The sequence below is a fragment of the Trichoderma aggressivum genome (genome assembly GCF_033847375.1).
Source record: "Trichoderma aggressivum f. europaeum strain CBS 100526 chromosome Unknown scaffold_028, whole genome shotgun sequence".
NCBI classification, from domain to species: domain Eukaryota; kingdom Fungi; phylum Ascomycota; class Sordariomycetes; order Hypocreales; family Hypocreaceae; genus Trichoderma; species Trichoderma aggressivum.
The window spans coordinates 270,515-291,012 of record NW_026946394.1 but is presented as its reverse complement, the minus strand read 5'-3'; the positions used below and the strand labels follow the sequence as shown (position 1 = coordinate 291,012).

The 20,498-nt window shown below is 52.7% G+C and overlaps 5 protein-coding genes across 5 annotated transcripts; 1 reads left to right on the top strand and 4 right to left on the bottom strand.

The window, feature by feature from the left end:
• Positions 1-1,662: 1,662 nt before the first annotated feature.
• Triagg1_6869 (uncharacterized protein) lies at positions 1,663-2,361 on the bottom strand (the record flags this gene model as incomplete). The annotated part of the gene is made up of 1 exon (XM_062901541.1): positions 1,663-2,361. One exon carries the CDS (start codon positions 2,359-2,361, stop codon positions 1,663-1,665), a length of 699 nt encoding a protein of 232 aa, XP_062754197.1.
• A 923-nt stretch (positions 2,362-3,284) lies between these two features.
• Triagg1_6868 (uncharacterized protein) lies at positions 3,285-5,961 on the bottom strand (the record flags this gene model as incomplete). Its single annotated transcript, XM_062901540.1, has 5 exons — positions 3,285-3,460; positions 3,640-3,827; positions 4,052-4,694; positions 4,780-5,721; positions 5,862-5,961. The coding sequence occupies 5 exons, from the start codon at positions 5,959-5,961 to the stop codon at positions 3,285-3,287; spliced, it is 2,049 nt and encodes a 682-aa protein (XP_062754196.1).
• Positions 5,962-6,325: 364 nt separating this feature from the next.
• Triagg1_6867 (uncharacterized protein) lies at positions 6,326-7,471 on the top strand (the record flags this gene model as incomplete). The annotated part of the gene is made up of 1 exon (XM_062901538.1): positions 6,326-7,471. The coding sequence occupies one exon, from the start codon at positions 6,326-6,328 to the stop codon at positions 7,469-7,471; it is 1,146 nt and encodes a 381-aa protein (XP_062754195.1).
• A 916-nt stretch (positions 7,472-8,387) lies between these two features.
• Triagg1_6866 (uncharacterized protein) lies at positions 8,388-10,961 on the bottom strand (the record flags this gene model as incomplete). Its single annotated transcript, XM_062901537.1, has 2 exons — positions 8,388-10,526; positions 10,587-10,961. The coding sequence occupies 2 exons, from the start codon at positions 10,959-10,961 to the stop codon at positions 8,388-8,390; spliced, it is 2,514 nt and encodes an 837-aa protein (XP_062754194.1).
• Positions 10,962-13,139: 2,178 nt separating this feature from the next.
• Positions 13,140-15,422, bottom strand: Triagg1_6865 (uncharacterized protein; the record flags this gene model as incomplete). Its single annotated transcript, XM_062901536.1, has 1 exon — positions 13,140-15,422. One exon carries the CDS (start codon positions 15,420-15,422, stop codon positions 13,140-13,142), a length of 2,283 nt encoding a protein of 760 aa, XP_062754193.1.
• Positions 15,423-20,498: the final 5,076 nt, after the last annotated feature.

Genomic DNA, 20,498 nt, shown 5'->3' with positions numbered 1-20,498 from the left:
TGTCAGACTCTTGTCACTGTATGTCACCTTTTCTTACTTGTAATCAGAGCAACGTGTTTCCCTTGTTCCTTCTCTTGGCCTCTCTGAGGATTTCTTCTTACGAGGATTGGCACATGCTTTGGTGAGATTTATCCACTTGCTGGATTGCCTTTTTTATTTGTATTGCTTACTTCTTTTTTTTAATGTGTTGCTGTGATTGAGTAGTGTGAGGATGATAGGTTGGGCTGGTATAATGAAAGAGTGGAGAGGGAGAGGGTAATACTGGCTTTGCTTTTGTAGTTTTTTTCTTTTTCTCTTTTCTCCATCCTGTGGGGGATATTTAGTAAGATGAGATGGAGACGAAGGAGAAAAAAAACTCGGGAGAAGATTAGTGTAAGCGCGAGCGGGATCTGATTTTGTTGGGATATGAGAGAGTGTAAAGGTGTGCCCCTCCCTTTGGTTTGGATGGAATCGAACTTGTGGGTTACGGGATGAAGGAAAAAAAGAGTGGCTCTTTTTTTGGGTTTAGTGATTAGTTTCAAAGGGAAATTTGAAGAATAGAGATGGTTTCGTTGTTTTTGTGAGAAGGGGGAAGGGATGGATGGGGTTGATGGGATTATGGCTCTTGTTACTCGACGACTGTTGTCTTTTAATGACTTGGTGATAGTTGCTGATGAAAGAAGGCATGTTCGTCTGTGTTATTAGGTGGCATAATGTGTTTATAGATGGGTAGATGCATGGAAATCGCAATGTGACTCAAAGTTTGGGTGCGGAATGTCTCTGCAAAGACGACGTCTTACATCAGACGGCAGTAGGTGACGCTCTGCTGCGGTGACATGAATCATTACCACATTTGACTTTCTAACAGATAAAAAACGGTGAAAATTGAAAGAAAAAGCAGACCAACGTTGCTAGAAAAATTCTAGAAAAAAGACGCAAAAGGCTAAGATTGATGATCGACCCCTCCCCTTCAAAAAGGGGGTGGTTTGGTTAGTTTGCACTTTTGACATCTATCACACACATCCGTAACACCGGGTGAGAAAAGAGAGAGCCAATAGAGAAGCAACAGCGCCTCATTCCATCTTATTAGTGGCCAAAACCTCCTTTGTTGGACCGCCTGCTTACAGATACTGTGCGGGAACGGGATGTTGATGTGGTGAGGCGTCAAAACTTACCGACGACCACGCACGACTGCGGAGAGATTTGTCAACGGCGGTGATGCATGACTTTCAGGAGACGAAACAACAAAGATGACGGTCTTGAAGAGCTGAGAAAGTCGGACTGCGTGGAGACCCCGCCCCTGTGCATTTCAGCTTTGGGCTGGGGAACCAAGGAGATTCCATGCCAGGGGGGGATGATGTGGGCGTACACGCACCATTGGGCATGAATATATCATTACCTCGGATAAGGGGGATTGGAGCATCGGTTTTAGTACTGGTTACTGCTGACTTTTATTGTGGTTTTGTGTGCGGCACAACGCCCGCCAGAGTTAAGACTAGGAGAAAGATAATACAACGATAGTTACAAAAAGAGTAAAAGGTATCAGGAGTCAATTTAGAAGGAAAAGCCCTCCGTGTATCCGGGGTCAGCATTACGTTTGTTTCCCACACATCCCAGCTAGCAACTCGCTCTCGTGTATCTGCCCAATCACACCTCCCCTGAACATGATATGACGGCGGCGCACTATGTTGCCCTTTTGGGATTCCTCGCGGTAAACACCATGATCCTGCCGATGATCTGGATGTCCACCTCGCCAAAGTTCCGCCGTAAGCCCTCCTCGAACACGGTCCTGCTGTCCTTCCAGTTGTCGAATATGCCCTTGTCGTTGTAGATGGTCATGAGTCGTCTCGCAAGCCAGTTCATCGGCCTCTCCTCTCCCAAGATGGTTGTTCCCACCAGAACGCCGTTCTCGGAGACGTAGTCCTTCAACAGATCGAACACCTTGTTCTTCTTCTCAGGCGGCCCGGCAATGCAGTGTAGCAAGTAGAAGATGCTCACGGAGTCGAATGTGGCGCCTGTCGGCAGTGGCAGCGGTTCGGTCGCATCGGCCACGACGGTGTGTACTTTGATGCTCTTCTGTGAAGCAGTGATGCGAGAAGCCGCCAGGTTCAGCGTATTGGGGTTGAGGTCGACGAGTGTAATCTCTTTGCAGGAGGTTTGTGCCCTGACGGCGTTGGCAGGAAAGTATCCCGTGCCAACACCGACATCAAGATGTTTGGTTCCTAGAGCAGATTTGAAAAGGGGTAGTTGTACTTTTTCCGTCGAGCACTTCCACGCGTAGTTGTTTGATATGCTGAGAACTATCAGGTCGTATAGTCGTAGCAGGAAGGGGGTGTAAGTTGATGAGCCAGCATTCTGCGCTGGTAACTCTGCTTCACCCATGTTTGCAGAGACTATATAGAAGATGGAGAGGAGATGGAACAAAGAAGATGATGGAAGCTTCACAACCAAACTGCAGCAGACGATCCCAGAGGCTCACCACTCTGGAGGAAGAAGATAGATAACTAGAAAATGAATGAATGTAACGAAATGAAGAGGGAAGAAACGAAACTCTTATGGGGTCACGTTGGCCTGGGGGAATAAACGACTACAAGCTTTCCAACATAACATAAGAGTCTGTGCTTCCAAATGTGATTGAAGTAAAAAAGAAAAACTCCCCGAGGCCCATCGAATAAGCGACACGGGGCCGCGGGTCCTGTGGTTGCTTAAGAAGGAGAATGGCGAGAAGCCAAAAACTACACGGTAGACCTGATGCTATCAACCAAGCACTCGAGGCCTACTAGTATTCGTAATAGATCGGGCCCAGCGAACCAGCGATGGCCGGATGTGGGCTGCTCATGCTCGTACAGTACGGGACTTGAAATCAACTCTTCTTGCTCTTCCTATTTTGGCGGCACCTTTGTCAACCGGATCAACAACGGGCATCTCGGATGCCGGACGCTAACATCGTTGCTATAAATCCACCTGTCATGGTCTGATATCAGCTCGTGCTTGTGAGAACCGCCGTCCTGACCGACCCCATGTCCGTCTCCCCAAGCAGCTTTAAACAGCTAATCACCGACGTCGCACCTCAAACGGAGCCGAGAGTGCTAGGCTACCCGCGACCCAGGCTCGAGAACCGCAAGGTGACCCAATCAGGTAGGATTCTGCGCGACACGCGGAATCTTGCATCAACCTCAATGCGGTGAAGTCTCAGCCCTGGGGCTTCCAGACACCTCCGGGCACTAGGACTCAAATAGCCTGGCACTAGACACGAGGTCGAAGAAAGGATCCATAGACGGGCCCCGCCAAGCTTTGGGACAGCTTCAGCTTTGCGCCGCGCGCAGCCATTGACCAGTCCGCTTGTTCCTGGGCGTCACCGGTGCTTCAACCTCTGGGTCGTCGTCTCCCCCTTTGGTCCGTTCTGTCGACGTCTCCTGCCGCGGATTTTGACCTGACCACGCCTCAGTGTCGGTGTCAGTGTCAGTGTCAGCCTCTGCCTCTTGTTGGGGGTGTCGTCGTCGTCGGATCGGAAACATCATCGAAAACAATGTGGCGATATTCCGTGTAATCAATATTCCGTGTCACCCATCAGAGTTGGAGCCCACCATCTGACATACAGTACAGCGCCAGCCTCCCTTGGTCTGAAAAGAAGTGCCATCCTCGGCGCCGAACTAATACTGTAGATGGCGCGCAGTGGGTCGTAGAGCTCGTACGAGTGATTCGGCCTCGCATAAATTTCGTCCAATAGGGCATCAAGCGAATAAATGACTTGGCGGCCAAACCGATGTGTCGTCTGCAAAGGATATCCCTCTTTGAGTTTTCCACCAGCAATTGTCACATTTGGCTCGGCAGCGGTGATGCAGGTGCTACTAGTATCATTAACGACAAAGAGTCATCCTCGTCGTTGTCATCGTCATCATCATTCCGATTATCATTTGGCCTTTGGTGTAAACGTTTTTCTTCTAATTCCGTACTCCGAGATAGCTGTCGCCCGCTCGCAAACGAGGGTCGTCGCAACCGCTGCTCCATGCCTTACAGTGTCTGGGCCGTGTGTCGCCGCTCTACAATGCCCCAGGGTGTGCCGCTTTACAGTTCATCCTTTTCATGAGATTTCTTGACAGTGTCGTCCTCGCAGGCTGCCGGCGTTCCCACCTCCAGCTTGTAGACACACTTCTCGGCCTCGCTAACCCGCCAGATCTCTTCCGTCTCCGCGCATCCGAGCCAGACGTCGGTTCGTCTCTGAGGGCCGTTCCAGCACGTCTGGCCGTTCTCGTATCGCATTACCATCCTGGGACCGCTGCCCAGGCTCCTACCATCCACCCTGTCTTCCTCATCGGCAGTTGCAATGTCGATTCGCGCGTAGTTGCCCATGTTGGAGGAGGCATGTCCCTTCTTGGACTTTTGGAGAGTCTTGTCGAGCCAACAGAGCTCGTACGTATACTCACCGGCATCAATCTCAGCACATTTGCCCTGGATTGCGCGGAAAATGTCAGACGGCCCAAAATCCTTCTGGAGATCCGACTTCTCTTGCTCAAGTTCCCTAGTCTTCTGACTGAGCTCCTGCGCGGCTCCTTCGGCCGCCTCCCGAGCAGCCTTGACAGCACTCGATTCCGAACCATCGGTGGCAGGATCCGCCATCATGCCATTGGAAATGAGCCATTTACGAACAATCCTGATTTTGTCATGAAGCACATCGCGGATAAAGGGAGGGATGTAAGCATCGAAATCGTAGACTAAAAAAAAGATTCCAAAGTCAGCATCCCAACAAAAATGAGTTTGAAAATAAAGAGACAATGACGATAAGCTGATAGTGCTTACGAATGTCCGTGTCGCCTTGATGCTCTTCGAATGCTTTCCAGTTCACTCCGTTGGTCTCATCGTCCTCTTTGAGGATCTCGTTGATGTCGGACTCGAGGAACTCGGACTGGTCAGCGGAGGCTTCGCGGGCTGTCCAGTCTTCAAAAGACTTGATCGCAGCGCTGACTCCCTCATCCTTGGAGTTGGGGTCATGATCTTGCTTGAGCTGCGCGAGAATGGCTTCGAGCTCGTTCTTCTTGCCGCGCATGGTTTCGCGGTCCTCTGTGACCAGTCTGAGAGCCTCCCGCAACTCTTCAACTCTGTCCTTGGCGAGACCAACGAGGACACCGAGCTTACCGCCAGCACCGGCTTTACGTCGCACAATCTTACCTGCTTCTTCGTTTTGGACTCGAGCATACTCGCGTTCCAAGGCCTCCTTCTTGGCCTCGAGATCCTTGACGTCCTTTTCTAGAGCGACAACACGAGCCTCGGCTTGTTGACGAAGTTCCGATGCCTGCTTGATCATTTCCTGCTTCTTGACGATGGCCTTTGCGTGGGCCTTTTTTCTCTCTTCTGCCAGTCTCCGGTACTCCTTGCCTATGGCCGCACAGCGGTTCTCGCACTTGACACCATTGGCACTGCCGTTCTCGTCTGATCCATCGCAGCAGACATCGTAGTCGCAGATGCCATCGTTGACGAATGTAAACGGAATGTAGCCTCCGATGTGCCCCTTGTTGTTGCACCAGAATCCGGGCAGGGAGCGAGTGGTATTCGTAGTTCCAGAAGGGCTGCCATACAGGGGCTGCTCGGGGGAGAGAGGGTCGATGAAGGCACAGGCAGCAGTGCCGGGCTCGTCTGAGCCGTCTGGACAGTCGCAGGTGTTGTCATTGACACGATCCAGGCTGATGACGATGGAGGGGTTGGCGATGCAGGCAAACTCCTTGTTCTGGTAGTGGGAGATGACTAAAGACGGCACTTGAAATCAGCAATTGGACGTCAATTGGAATGAATTGGGCCCGAGTTGGCCACCTCACACCGGCATTCCATCTACAAGGCTCCCTCCCCAACTCAGCAGCACAACAGCAGCAACACAACTAACTTACACTCTGGTCCAACTCCGCGCGGCACGCTGCCAGCAGCAGCCACTGTAACTGTAAGAGAGCACACAGCGCCCAACAGCGCCAGACTCTTTGGGTGCTGCATCGCGGGCAAGTTGCAAAGGGGGTTGGATTGGTGTTGACTTGACACAAAAGGTGGCTTGTAGCGCCCGAGCTGTCCCCAACAAGTACATGTACGAGTAGACAAAGTGGCAGCTCTCCCCCACCGCCTTAGTGGAGTCCCTGCTATGGAAGCTCCTCCGGCAAAGCTCCGGCACAGCAAGCCCCCCGATAAGAATGTCCCACATCGCAGGGTTCCAGCAGCGATGCGACTTTGATAGGTGATATTCTAGGTACCCCTCCAGGGGAGAAAAAAAAAAGTTCAATCCGTCTGATACCACACGGATGGTTTGACAGCTCAGCCGCAAAAAACTTAATCCCACGTACATTCTCTTTTCCCTCCTCGTCTGATGGCTCCGGCTCCCGATGCTGCGGCTCTGGAGAGTCTCGAGACCCTCGTCAAGACCGCAGGGGCCCTTCTGAAGCAGCTCCAGGACGTGCTGGGGGAAATCCGAAACAGCCCAGATGCCGTCTCGACGCCGGCAACTTCGTCAACGTCGACAGCGCCTCTCGATGCCCTCGCTCTGGCCCGTGACTCTGCCACTCTGATCAAGGCCCATGCAACCAAAGTCTCGCTGCTCATCATAAACAAGCCCTTCACTCCAAGCGCAATCTCGTCCGTGGTCCGCGAGCTCGTCACCGGCCCTGTCCCCGGCCTTGCGGCTTCCGTCCAGGCTTGCGATTCAAACGGATACACTCTCACATTCCGGCGCGAGCTGGCATGGAGGTGTCAGCGCGTCTTGTCGGAACTGGCCGATCTCCTGCAGAAGGTCCCCAAGGATGGGAGAGTCTTGGCAAAGGAAAACGAAGGGTTTGGTGCTTCGGGCAAAGGCAGCATTGCGTCGACGGGTGTCCTCTGGGCTTCCTGCGACAAGGTCATTAGCCTTGCTAATGGCGGTGTCAGTGGATATTTTGTGGAAAAGATGAACGAGTGCAAAGACACGCTCACCGACATCGCGGAAGAGATGAAGGAATGGGGCGACGAGGAACCTGATGAAGACGACAACGACGACGGCGACGAAGATGATGATGTTGATGATCTTGCAGACCAAGTCGGGTCCGCCCACATATCAACCCAACACATTCTCGACGACCTTATGAACTCGCACCGAACCATCCCCGCCTCCGACCCTGACGGCATCCGGCCCCGTCTCGAATCGTCACTCCGCCGCCTGCGTCTCGTCATCCTCCTATACCAAGCCATCACCAAGCGCCGCATGAAGAGACTCCCGCCCCTGCCGCAGAGCAACGCTGGAGACAAAGTTCCGCGCCGACTAGACGAGCTTGCTACTCTGCTGCAGAAGCTCCCCAATAGTTTTGGGGACTTGGCGTGTGCGTTTTACGAGCTGCGGCCTAGGGAGATTGACGATGCCATGGACCAGTGCTTCCTCGATGCGTTTGCCGTGAGCGAGCTGCTGAGTGAGAGCTGGGACGGTTCAAGAGACGAGTTTACGGAGTGGACAGAAAAGTTTCAGAAGGAGATTAAAAGAATATAGCATAAAACGAACGAGAATTTCCATCAACCGCCAACACACATCATCACCAATGCTGTTGATCCATTCCACCCAAGGTTATATCCCTTCGCCCACGCATTTTGTATTTTCCTGTTCCTTATTTCCCCCTAATAATTCTTTCCCATAGCCTGCCCGACAAATCCATCAAACTAACCAACCAATCCACCCACGTCCATGTCTCCCGCCTCCCCAAGAGTGGAATACTTCCCGCAATGTCAACAACCTGATATTTCGAAGCCATGTCCAACAATCTCTGACACCACAAAAGGACTTGTTGAAAAGTGAATTCAGCAAAACACATTGTATGCTTGACAGCTTCTTTATATATGTTTCCACCGTCTAGCAAACACGTCAAATACCCAGATAGGAACAAATGAAATGCGCCACCTCCCGCCCGCCATGTCTCGCATCTCCCAGCCTTTCCAAAAGCGGCAATAACTTCGCGCAGCAAGAGAACCGACACAACATGTGTATATTCAAAATAGGTGGCGGCTGGAAACATGGCCTGTGATTGATGACGTTGACACTTACGACTTGAACATGCAGAGTCGCTCATTTGATTCAAAGCGATATTCAACAAAGAAAAGGGATCAAGGGGAGACGGTCATCTTGTGATTTGAGTCTATTCATTGCATAATGTTCAACAATCGCTGAGTACATACATCCGCTTTACATACTTGTCACATATACTACACGTCAAATAGTTTCAACTGCGGGCTCCCTGTATCGTTGCCGTCCTGGTCCACAGAAAAATTCCCTTTACTCCTTGAAAGAAAAAAGAAGAAGAAGGAGAGAGAAAGTTGAATGAGAATCCTCCCCTGCTGCAACAAGCCTAACCTCGCCCCGTGGCATCATAATCATCACGCTAATCGGCATCGCGGCAACCTCTCTCCGTTCCTCAATGTAAAGCCTGAGTAGTTGAATGATGCTCGGACACATGGGACTCCCCTAGGCGCTTATCCTCTGGTCCACCATCTTCAACGATTGGGGTCTCCGGGGTAATGGTCAACTCCGGTGTGTCGAGAAAAGGCGGTGCGTTCCGTGAGGCCTCGCTGGTACTGAAAACCGTGTCGTTGCTCATGCCCGATGTTTCGATTTTGAGAGCTCTCTCAACATGCTCGACGTTGCCCTCCTCCTCCTTCTCCTCCTCCGGGACCTGAGAAAGCGGACGGGCTGAGCCGTCACCCAGCTCCGCTTGCTGTGTCGACGATCCATCCTCAAGGTTAACTCCGACAATCTCAGCTAGGCTGCTGAAATTGAACATGGGCTCACTCTCTGTCTCGCCGTCGCCGCTGTCACTGCGATTGCCCATGCTGCGTCTCTTGGCTGCATCCGAGTTACCGAGCCCCTGCTCAGTGAGGCTGCCCGATGGGCTGTCTCCCACCGACGAGCCGAGTGAGGATGCGTTGCTCATTTGCCGCAAATGGGATCCTCCACGGCTGGGAGGTGTAGGAATAGGGAGCGACGCTGTGGAGGTTGTTTCTGTTGCACCTGGCTGAGGCTCGCGTTCAACCCCTTTACCCTTGTCGCTAGGGCTCTCCGCTTTTGTCTGTTGACTTGGAGGATCCGCCGCTCTGCTCGACTGTGAGGCCGATGGTGAACCCGACTGCAGAGTGAGTTCAAGCCGCAAGTTGCTGGCTGCACTATTTCCTCGCTTGCGGCCGAGACCCAAGGAAAGGCTGCTTCCGCTGGCTCCGCTGATGCCGCCCGCATAAGGATCTTTGGCTTGTTTTTTAAGAGCTTTACGCTCCGCCTTTTCACGTTCCTTTTCCCGCTTCTTGGCATCCTTCTGAAGAGCCTTTTCCACCTTGCGTTTCCGATCTTCCTCCGCCGCGAGTGACAGGCGAATCGCTTCCATGAACATCATTTCCTCAAGCTCCTCCATTCGAGTGCGGCGCGTGCCATCCGGATTCAGGCTCGAACTTCGTTCAGTGGGCTCCTGACCTTCTGCCGTATCGGTTGCACCACCGCTGTGTCCTCCGGGAGTGGTGGTGCCGCCGCTGTTTGTGCTCGTATTCCTCCGGCTAAACCTGCTCGTGCGTATCCTTGGCCGAGACTCATTGCCTCCTATCAAAAAGGCTGCGGTGTGGAGAGCGGTGGCTGCAGCGGCGCGGCGCGCTTGGTGAGCACGCGCGGTGGCCAGCTTCGTAGCCCAATCCGGTCGGACACGGTCAGTAGTGATGACGTTGGGTGCATTGGCCGACAGACTATGTGCCCTTCTCCGTCCTGCTACAGGAGCAGGCGCCAATGTAGAGTTGAGTGAGCTCTGAGAAGACATGGCAGTGTTTGATGCTATGTTGGACGAAGAAAAGGCCAGCCCGCGTCGGAATGGAGGCGGTTCGTATGTGACGCCGAACTCGGGTTGTTGGCAATAGGGGCATGCTGAGGGCTCTGATATTAGCATTTCGGGGGGGTCTTCCGCAGAGAGGCCTTCGTTTGGATCTCGCGCTTGGCCATCGGGGTGGTGCTCGGGAAGGTGTGGATCGGCTCGCTTGATCTGTACAAAGCATTCGCTACATATCGGCTGGTCACAGCATCGTGTATGGTTGAGATAAGGAGGGTATGTTAAGAAACAAATAGGACATTCGGTGGCATCCTTGTAAAGAAAAACCTCAATCGGCTGGCCATTGACAAATGGGTCATGGGGGAGGTTGATCTCCTTGGGTGTCAAGTCAGTCGAAGACGTATTCCGAGAGCCCACACTCAAGGCTGCCGCCAGTGCTCTCGCCCTTGGCTTTATTGATCCCCTTGAGGGGAGGGCCGTCGACGGGGAGGGCAACGCGGAGCCACTGCCTGACCCGCTACGATCCGAAGCAGTTGAGAGAGTCCTGGGTCCCATCTCCACCGTCAAACTGCTCAGATTCTGTGTAGGAAGAGAGTCAGGCGGCGGCGGCAGGCGAGGTATCAAATCAGGGTCAGGAGGCGCATCGGCCGCGGGGATAGGTAGGCCACGGGCCGCCGCAATAAGCTGGTGCTCAGCCCAGTTGTCAGACCAGTCATTGAGGCCACGCCAAAAGGGGGCCATTTTTCGCTCAATCTAGTGATTCCAAGTTAGAGAGGCCAGTAACAGTGCTCGGCCTGGAGAGCAGCAACGCACCTGCAGCTGTCTGACAACAACCTTGTTGAAATCCTCAGTCCCGACATAGGTTCCCATGGTGACAAGATAACCTCCGTCAACGTGTTCCTCTCGTATACTCCGTTCGCGGTCTTGAGCTCTTTGGATTCGCTCACGTTCAAGCTTCCGTGCTTCTCGCTCCTGCTTTGTCTCGCGATGTTCGAACGGGGCATCTGGGCGATCTCTACTTCGGGACCCAGAGGTTGCTCCTAGGCTAAGAAAGCCTCGCTCCGATCTCACTAGCTGGAGACGTGGATCGCCCAAGACACCACGAGAGGAATCTCCCATGTCAAACCGCCGCCCCCGGCCATCCTCGGGATAATCGGAGCGAGATTCCTTTGTGTTTGTATTGCCCATTGTGAAAATGCAAAAGATGCGCAACGAAATGAAGAAGAAATCCGGAAGATGAAAAGATGACGGAGAAGGAAAAAAAAAAAGAGGAAATCAAACGATAGCGGCCGAGGGGAGTACGATGCTTAGAAGGGAGTCTCAAGCAAGGATCGGCGGGTTGGTTGAGATATGAGTTGGTCCTACGTTAATCTCAACAGGGGACTCGCAAGTCGTCTATCCAGACCTGATGCGCCGATTATCGAGAGCCCGGCGCAGAGATGCTCCAGGGTCATGCGCCTAGTAGAGGAGGCACGCGAGAGAGGAGCCAAGAGACGAATGCCTCGCTTTCCTTGCGATCCGCCACAGGAACCGGCGACTCAACAGGAACTGCTTCAGACTGCTGTAGGAAGCAGGTGTTGCATAGTGGTGTCTGCGATCGACGCCTCTGACGGGCAGCCAGTTGCTATACCGAGCGCTTTATTCGTCGGGCGACTCGAAGATGGCGGGTGGCAAAGGAGGAGCTTTCGCAGGTCAATAGACTTGCCCCAAGCAGCAGCAGCTTCGATCTGGACCGCCTTAGTGGCCGGATATTGGCTTGGCGACGCACTGCCGGGGAGAGAAGCAAAAAGCGCAGATGCAAAGGGCTGAGAAGGAGGCCGTGGATGAGGCGGTCGGGATGCGACGCGATGCAATGCGAACGCAAGTTCGTGATAGTTGCGTGCCCGGGAAATGCGAGGCTGGTCTGGATTATGGATGTTGAAAGCGGGACAACGATAACGGTCAGCGTGGGCAGAATCACCTCCCCCACCTTGGAACGATGCAAATATGGGGAGCTGTCCACAAGTACCCGGGCCAGGGGAGGTACATGTACCTACAAACCCGGGCGGTTGAGCCTGTGAGTGGCCGCCACAGCGTTCCAGAGCGTACATGTATTCCGTGGCCGCTTGTTGGTAGCTGGGCTACAGCGGGCTGCAGTGCTGGATACTAGGTACGCAGCATCCAATCCACGGGCAATCCATTGAATTGGATTCAGTCCCAGATTCAATCCCTTCAGCCTCAACCAACGTCTACATACAAAGCAAATCTGGAGGCCGTTAAACTGGCTCTAGCCCATCTTGGATTGATCACGGCCTTCTATACGCATTGCTTCCATCAGATACGATGCGGTCTGATTGCGCCTCTCCCATGCTCACCGCAGCTGGTCTTAGTACTTCCTACTGGATTCTCCCAGCGGCCATCCCAATTACCCGGTCAGCGTGCAAAAGTATCTCGCTGCCGTCAGGTACTTTCGGGACAGCCGGACTCAAGTCCACTCGTACGCGTAGGTGCTAAGCCCAGGACATGTGCCCTGCTAAGAGCCCGTAGCCGTACTAAAAGCAGCACGCAGGCCTAGAATCAAGCGCCGTTTGTTTGTTTGTTTGCTTGCTTCATTTCCCGGATCTGGGATGATGGGCTTGATAACATAATCGTTGGGCTGCTTATTGCTTACCTCGAGATTGATTAGAATGCAGCCGTGCGTCCTTTGTTCCGTAAAGCTGCCCAATACCCCAAGCTGTGCTCGAATGGCAGTGCAGCCGACTTTTGTTCGTCTGCACTCGGTACCTGATTTTCCGAGGTTCTCAACGCCCGTACAAAGTACTAACCTCCTCCACAGCAACCTCGGAACCGGACTTTTGTCTTTGCTTCCAAATCCGTCCAAACTCCAGATCGTTAGCCAGCAATCCTCCCATTACTCGTATTCTGCCAGTGTCATCTTCTTCCTCTGTTGCTTCTGCTTTTGCCTCTTCGAGGGCCTATGGGTGTCGTCCGTGGGCATTGCAAAAGACGGCCCGGTGCTGCACAACAATTTTTTTTTTTTTGCTTGGGGTTGGCCTCATTATGAGATCATTGATCGGCACTCCGGCGAATCAACGTCATCAAAACACATGTGAAGTGTGCTGCTTGGCTCCGATCCCGCTGTTGGAGCCATTTAGCCGGCAGCAACGAAATTGAAACTAGCTCTAGATTCATGCTGGTCTGCAAGGGCGAAACAATGAAATGATTATTGTAAATTCCAAGGCGAGTCTATATGCTAAGCTAACTTGGTCGATTCTTTGTGTATGTAGGGCAACAATGTCCGGGGTATCTTTGACCAACGCAATGCCATGCAATATATGATACAGCAGCTCTCAACCATCTAATCTATGCCATGATTCCATCACCCGTCTACTTTCTAGGCGCCCATGCCTGCAGCCAGTCTCTCGTCTTATCTAGATTGGCCTTTTCGTATTCAGCGGCGGCAACACACCACTCAAGCTCCCAAGCCTTTTCGGCCGCCACCATCTCTACCAGTTTGCGGCCCGTCTGGCTTGCTTCGTCAACGCAAAAGTAGCATGGTTGCGAGGCGTCAAGTGCTCCTGGAAGAAACGGCTTAACGAGAGGAAGTGCCGCTGCGGCGGACGATCCCTTGGCTTCGAGGCCAGTGTTTGATCGTCCGGTCTTGCACCACTCATTTGCGCAGTGTGATTTCCCGCATCCTGCCATCAGTTGACTGAGATATCTTCTCTCGATTCTTCGTCGTAGAGCTTTGCCATCAGGGTCATGCATGCTAACGTACAAGGGCCCATAACATAAGGAGCAGAGGCCAATGTCATTGCCTGGGGCTCTGACTTGAGAGCCCGCCGTGCCGATCTGCCCCTTCGACCCAACACCGTACAGTGTTCGTCCGCAGTTGACATTCCGGCATACCGAGGGCTTGGATCGGCTCACCTTGTCGAGTTCGTGGTGCTTTAGGTGGGTTTCCATGTCTCGGAGACGAATTATTTTGTCACACAGGTGGCACTCCGTAGTACGGGCCCCATCTGCCAGCTCGTGAGCTGTCATTCCCGAGAGGACAACCTCAGGTGACGGGTTGAAGGGATCGCCTTCTTGAGGAACTTCAAGATGGCAAAATCGGCAAAGGATAATTTTGCCGGGGCAAACGCTTGTGCGGTGGCGTGCTAGGTCTGAGAGTGAATTGGTTGAGAATTCACAAGCCGGACAATTGCGGTCAGTGTGAAATACATGGTCGTGTTTGGCTTTGCCAAAGGTCGAATCCCCATGAGCCTCGTCGTGGCTGCAGTGCCAGTGGGCGTCATATTCGGGCGAGCCTTTTTTGAAGACCGACTTGCAAATAGGGCAGAGAATGTTGTTCCTCAGACAGAAATTTTGGTGAAGGACCATGGTCCGCTTTGGAACCCATTGCAAGCAGTTGGAACATTGTTCCTCATCTGCGGAATGTTCCGCGTGGTCGAGCCCCATGGATTCATCGGCAGATTTTTCCTTCAGAGAAGCCGTCTTCGCTCGAATAGTGTAAGTGTAGGGGGGTGTGTTGGTCGGAGCCGTACCAGAGCCAGCACCCTGGTAAGCGTGAATTGATATCAGGAGGCTCTCGGCATCTTCAAGCTCGACATTGGTTGGTGAAATCGTGATGGACTTGATGCCATGCTGAGCCGGTGAGAAATCCCCAAAGACATGAGCTGAGTCTCGTGGCAGCGCCCTCTGCTGGCGCGATTTCGGCGTGATGAATAAATCCAAACTATCCGCATCGGAGATTCCACTTAGAGAGATGGCCAGATCCTGTGATCGATCCCATGATGGAAGCGTATAATCGACATACTGACCAGGCACTACTTGCCCTTCCGTGTCTTTCCAGATGCTCAACTCACCGCCCTGAGAACTACCAGAAGAAGTGCCCGATTGCCCTTTTGCAATGATCTGGCGCATTGTCTCTCGAGCTTGCTCTTCGTTCAGAGCTTCAATGTCAACCTCCAAATCCGTATCGATGACGCAGATGCCGTCACCATCCGGCGCAAACTTATCCACCAATAGCTTGAAATTTTCTCCTTGCGAGCCTGAAACGGGAATGACCGTGTTCTTTGTCAACGTTGTAAAGTTTTGGCGAAGCTGACGTTCCAACAATGGTTTCCAGTCGTCGGGATCATACCCGGCTTCGAGGGGTCGCAGCCGTACATAGGTTCCTTTGTGAAGCTCTGCAGCATGTACCGTTATCCGGCTGCTCTCTGGGGCAGCATTTTTGCTCTCCAAGTTCTCAGGGTCCTCGATATCTATGACATCGGGGGTCGTTGGCACGAAATCATCGGAGCCGATGGCCAAAGCCTCGAGGAGTAGTGAACTCAGCCCGATGGTCCCCTCTGGCGCAGAAAACTCTCTGATGCCGGCATACACCACATTGTGGTTCTTCGGGTTGACAAGACGGAAAATAAGAGGATTTGGAAGCTGCTGCGTCTCTTGTCCGTACGACTGGTTGCTCAGATAGCTGGAGCCGAAGTAACCGTTGCTGCCATTGGCGGATGCCGTTGCTGCTTGGGAAGACGAAGCCGAGAGCAGTTTCTGGAGGGCAGAAGGAGGGAGGATAATCTTGTCCCCCGGAAGCTTGCTGCAGATTGGATCGGAGGGGGGGAGTATGGCGAACGAGTCTGACCACCGAAGAGAGATGGGCTCGTCCATGCTGGGTTGATCTTATGCTACGCCTAAACACAGCTCTTTGTTATACCGGTAGGAGAAGATGATGGAGAGTTTCCGGGGAGAAGGACGCAGCCAGAAAGCCACAGTTGCACGGAGGTTGATCAATACAAATACAAATAACTTCCATTTCTCAGTTGCCGCAATATCAAGGATTAACAATAGATGTCTGGATTACCTACGCCATTGCGAAGGCGACAGCTGGAAGACGCGGCAGAAACGCCTAGAGGGGCAATTGCGATAAGTCAGCATTCCGTGCAATTCTACGGAGTACGAAGCACGGCGCTTTGGTGTTGTGCAGTATCAGGTAAGCGCACGTGCATATTCACGTGATTGTACACGTGAATTTCTGTGACTTCTCCATGACCGGTCATTCACAATGGCAATACAACCCGTCAAGCATCATGGCCTTTCAAATGTCAGTTCAGTACTACAGACGCACTCGAAATAGTTGCAGCTCGAGGTGCCGTCGAGTCTCGTCGTTGCTTACTAACAGCAATGAGTTGAGGAGAAGCTTCTGCATGTTCAAGGTGCCAGCCAAGCTGCCCCGCAAAACGAAGCTGCCGCCGTGCGACCAAAACTCTCCCCCACGCCGAGAGATCTTGCTCATCAGTTCGGATGCTGGACGGCAGAGCTCCGCCGTTCCGGTGCATGCAGACCCTTGAGATGAAACCAAAGTGGCAGCAAAGAGGGGGCTGGACAAGCTCGTGGGCGGAGTCTGTCATGGCACGCGGATAATAGCCAGCCAGCCAGCAAAGCGAATGCCATTCAAAGGAACCACGATTGCAGTTTTCCAGTTGTCCAAACACATGGGACCTGTCAACAGTGCTTTTGCTTTGTTCCTCTGAAGGCACCCCGCACACCACACTGCAAGTCTCTGGCCGAAGCATACGATACAGTACAAGGGCTCATGCTGTTCTTGATTGTCTTGGTCTTCTTCCATGGACAAGGGGGGGGCCATTTGGGATTTTGTGGGGTAACGGCGGTTGGGTGGTGAGAGCTGTTCTGGTCGAAGCTTGAGAGTGTGAATCGTTGCCTTCTCTGATTCGTCTCCCAAGATCCAGCCAGATTATGCCACCTCGCGCATGGTGGGAGCTCCCAAAGATGACGAATCTCTAGGGACGTTACATACCTACCGAGAGTGCTACATAAACGCATTACGTCTTGGCCGCCCATTCGCCACACACAGTCCCTCCATCTCAGCCGATGATCCATATCCGCAGGAATTGACCAACTCCTCTGTTATTTCATCAGATGGAGGTTGCTTCGGTCCTTCGGCGCTTCTCCTCTTAGGCTCACCTCGCCCCGCGCCTGGGCCAGTTCGGTCGACGCAGCCGCCGCTGGCGCTGCTGAAATACCACCACGGAACTCACCTACAAGCTGCCGTTGGGACAAGGCCCCCCATCTGGCTGTACGGCGCCCCCCAATCTCCCGTGCGTTGGGATTGGCCACCCATGGCCTGATAAGGTGAAGGTGTGGTCTTAGTCCAAGATTGCCCTGTCTTAGCCAAGCTAGCCATGGCCCAGACGCCGAGAAAGTCTATACTCCATGTGGCAGTAGTTATTGCGTCTCTCTCAACAGGCGGTTCAAGGCTTCGGCCACGTCTCGCTCCATGCACGAGTAAGGACCAGACCGCCCAGTCTGACTGGCGGCAGCTGTGCCTCATCAGAGCATTTCTGCCGTGTAATCTGAGATTGTCTCACTGCTTATAAACAAGGTTGTACCAACGTATAGCACGTGTGCCCGCCGTGTACGAGTACAAGCGGCCTAATCGAGGTGAGGAGGTGCTTTGTACTTGTGTCCACGGATTAGGTAGGGCATCCGTTCTGGGTAACCACCAAGTGCATATATCACTGGCCTCCCGTCTGTCAAACTCTCAACTCCCACGTTATTCCCACTCTCCATCCATCCTGATTTTTATCTGCTTGGTGAGAAGAGCGTTGAGCGCCAGTCTCTCATTACTTTCACAAGACTCTAAGCTTTTCAGCCACTTTCTCTTTCACCCTAGACCATAAACTTAGCTACACGGGAGCTTCTCCAATTCCTTCCCCACCTAGCATCTGCATATCATACCATCACATCTTCCTTCATCTTTCTTCGTGCTGGCTTCACCTGGCCGCAAGCTCACGGCTTTACCTCGCCTGCGACGAATCCCCATCGCCCGCGAAGTTTCTCGTTTTCAAGGTCCAGGTAGCCTGACATGAGCTTAGCTACCGTCGACGACCCAACGCGCGAAGAGCTCCAACTACTGGCGACATCGGAGACGGAGGAATTAGCCACTACCCTCTATGACACCATTCACAATTCTCTCATCTTGAGACACATTATCCCCTATTTGCCCGTATCGAGTGTATTGAGCCTCTCTGCTACAAGCCGAGCTTTCCGAGCCCTCATCCGAGAGACCCCAGGAGTGTTCCGCCATCTTGATTTATCTCACATCAAGGCAGTCCAGTTTGAGATTGACAAGATCGATCATGGAGGCGAGGTCTGGCGCAATGTTCAGCTAGATGAGAACCTCTCCGAGGATGAGTGAGTGCATGACGGTTCCCTGCATCATGTCATGTCATGCGATGCTAAGCTCACTTTTTTCCCACAGCTTCTACTCCGGCCCGTTGAGGGGCATCTTCTCAACCCTTCGGCGACAGAACATCCTACAGAATGTTCAGACGCTGGTTCTTGACGGGCTCTCCGTGACGTCGGAGCTCTGCCATGAAATTATCAATGATGCCAGCTTCAACGTTCGCGTCTTGTCCATTCGTGACGTCAAGAACCTGAACCACGGCAAGCTTCGCCAAACACTTCAGTATGCTTGTCGCCCAACCCGGCGAGCTGGCTCTCCCAGTCTCAAGGCGCTCTACGTCCTCGGCCCCAGGGACGTGTTGGCTGCTGCACAGCAACCCGATTCACCCGGAGCGTCTGTTAGTGCAGAGTGGAACCAAAAGAGCAAGGTGGCTCTGGCATCCTCGCTGCAGAACCAAGGCGATTCTTGGTGGAACAAGAAGGGCCGCATCCTGCCTCGATCTGTCAGCCAGGAGTGGGCCAACTGCATGCTCGCCTGTCAGGGCCTCATAGCCTTCGATGCCGTTCTCTGCCATGGGCCACGACACCGCAACTCACCGGCTTACAAGGGCGGATCGGATCTTGATAGCGCTCCCGCTGTGGCTACACATGCTCTCCTTGGCTGTGAGAGCTGCCACGACGCTCCCGAAGGCCTCACACGTCCGAACAGTGGCGCAGTCGCCAACTTACCGCTGCTGGCACCGCTGCCTCTCTTTTCCTCGGCCCTTAGGGCGGCGGTCAACCCCAGAGAGCCATATAGCTCTTTTGTGCCCAGATGTATGGACTGTATCCGCGAGCGATATTGCACTAATTGCGACAAATGGTGGTGCGAATCATGCTATGTGCTTCCAGGCCAGAGTTTCGGGGGCCATTTTGAGACACAGGTCACCATTGTTGACGGCGACGATGCGGTCAATGATTTTGAGGAATTCGATTTCGCAACTCCGGGCATGAAAAAGGTACGAAGTGGTCTCTGTCATTCATGTATACTCAATCCTGGAAGGGGAATCGTAGTGGAATTCTAAATCCTGCGACATAACGAGCCGGGGATGGAGTAGACCAGCCGATTCAGGCCAGTCTCGAAGACAGACCTCTCGAATTTGTACGCAGCGTTTGCCCCAACCCCAGTCCCCCTTGGCGTTACAGCTGCAGCTGCAGAGGAGATGGAGGCATCATCATCATCACAAACGCAATGTTTCACCTTGAGAAATGTCCCGCTAATGGTTGACTGCGTAGCCACGAGTGTCGAGGAGCTGCTGGGAATGCGGCAACAATGTGAGCATTACATTACCCCCTGCTTCTCTCCGTGATCATGCTATGCTTTCTATATTAGAGAGAAAACTAATGTAGAAAAAACCGCAGTGCGATGATTGCATTAACATTACCCAGAGGGTGTGCAAAAAGTGCTGCGCTGGATACTGCACGACTCATAATGAGGGATGTTCGATGGACCATGTAAGTTCCCACACCAGATTGACAAGTGAAGACACGGATTGCTAACGCAACAAGCAACAGTGCGATTGTAAAGCTCACCCCCCTCTCGAACCTGATATAACCCGGCTATAAAGTGTGAAAGCGCTAACCAGTCATTCAGGGTGTGTGTCCCGGGGTCGAGGCCTGGGCCGTCTTTGGTCAACATGAGCCGATCTTCTCCTCTCTCCTCCGGATTTTTCTTTCTTAATGCCATGATATCAATGGAACCTCCCCTCTAACCTTTTGGGCACATGACTCCCAACTTATGACGGCGTATGGATCATAATGAGCGACTCTTCCTTTCATCTTTACAAGCCACATTCACCCGCATACATAGTCCGGCACCATGACCTCCCGATAACAGCGCCATGCATACAGTCAACTAGAGTGAATGCCGAGACGCCGAAACCCGCCGAAAAAGCACGGAACCATGAACGCATCATATCATTTGTTCTTTATGATTAAGGTTCAATGGACATGTCTGATTGCTCCGCATAATAGCGATTTGATGGGAAATGTCGGCTGGGTGGGACTTGGTATGATGATGATGGGCTTTGTTCTTTGGGTGCACTTTAGCCTAGCCTTTTGAAATCGAACCAAGTGACTGCTCCTCTTGCTTGCACATCCCATCTCCTCTTCTTCTGGCAATAGCGCTCATGTTCGTTCTGCTGCCTGAGAGACTGCAAGGGAAACTCGCCCCTGTATAACTTGACCGTCTAGCTTGGCAGTATCGTGATTTGACTTGTTCGCCGAGACAGAACTGGCATATGTTCTTGGCGAAAATTCCCACATAATCGTTTCGATCGGAAGCTCGCTGGTAGGTGAGGATAAAAACTTGGCGGGAAGCGTTTCTGGCGCATTGCAACAATATTCTATCCTGGCTTGGGTGTGAATTGGAATGCTTGGCGTGTTTTGTGACGAGACAAGATGTTCTCTTGGCACTCACACAGCCGCCGCACTTGTCTAATCATGGGAACAAGTCGTGCATGTCCATCCCACGCATCTCACATGTAGCTTTCTGTTGTCAAG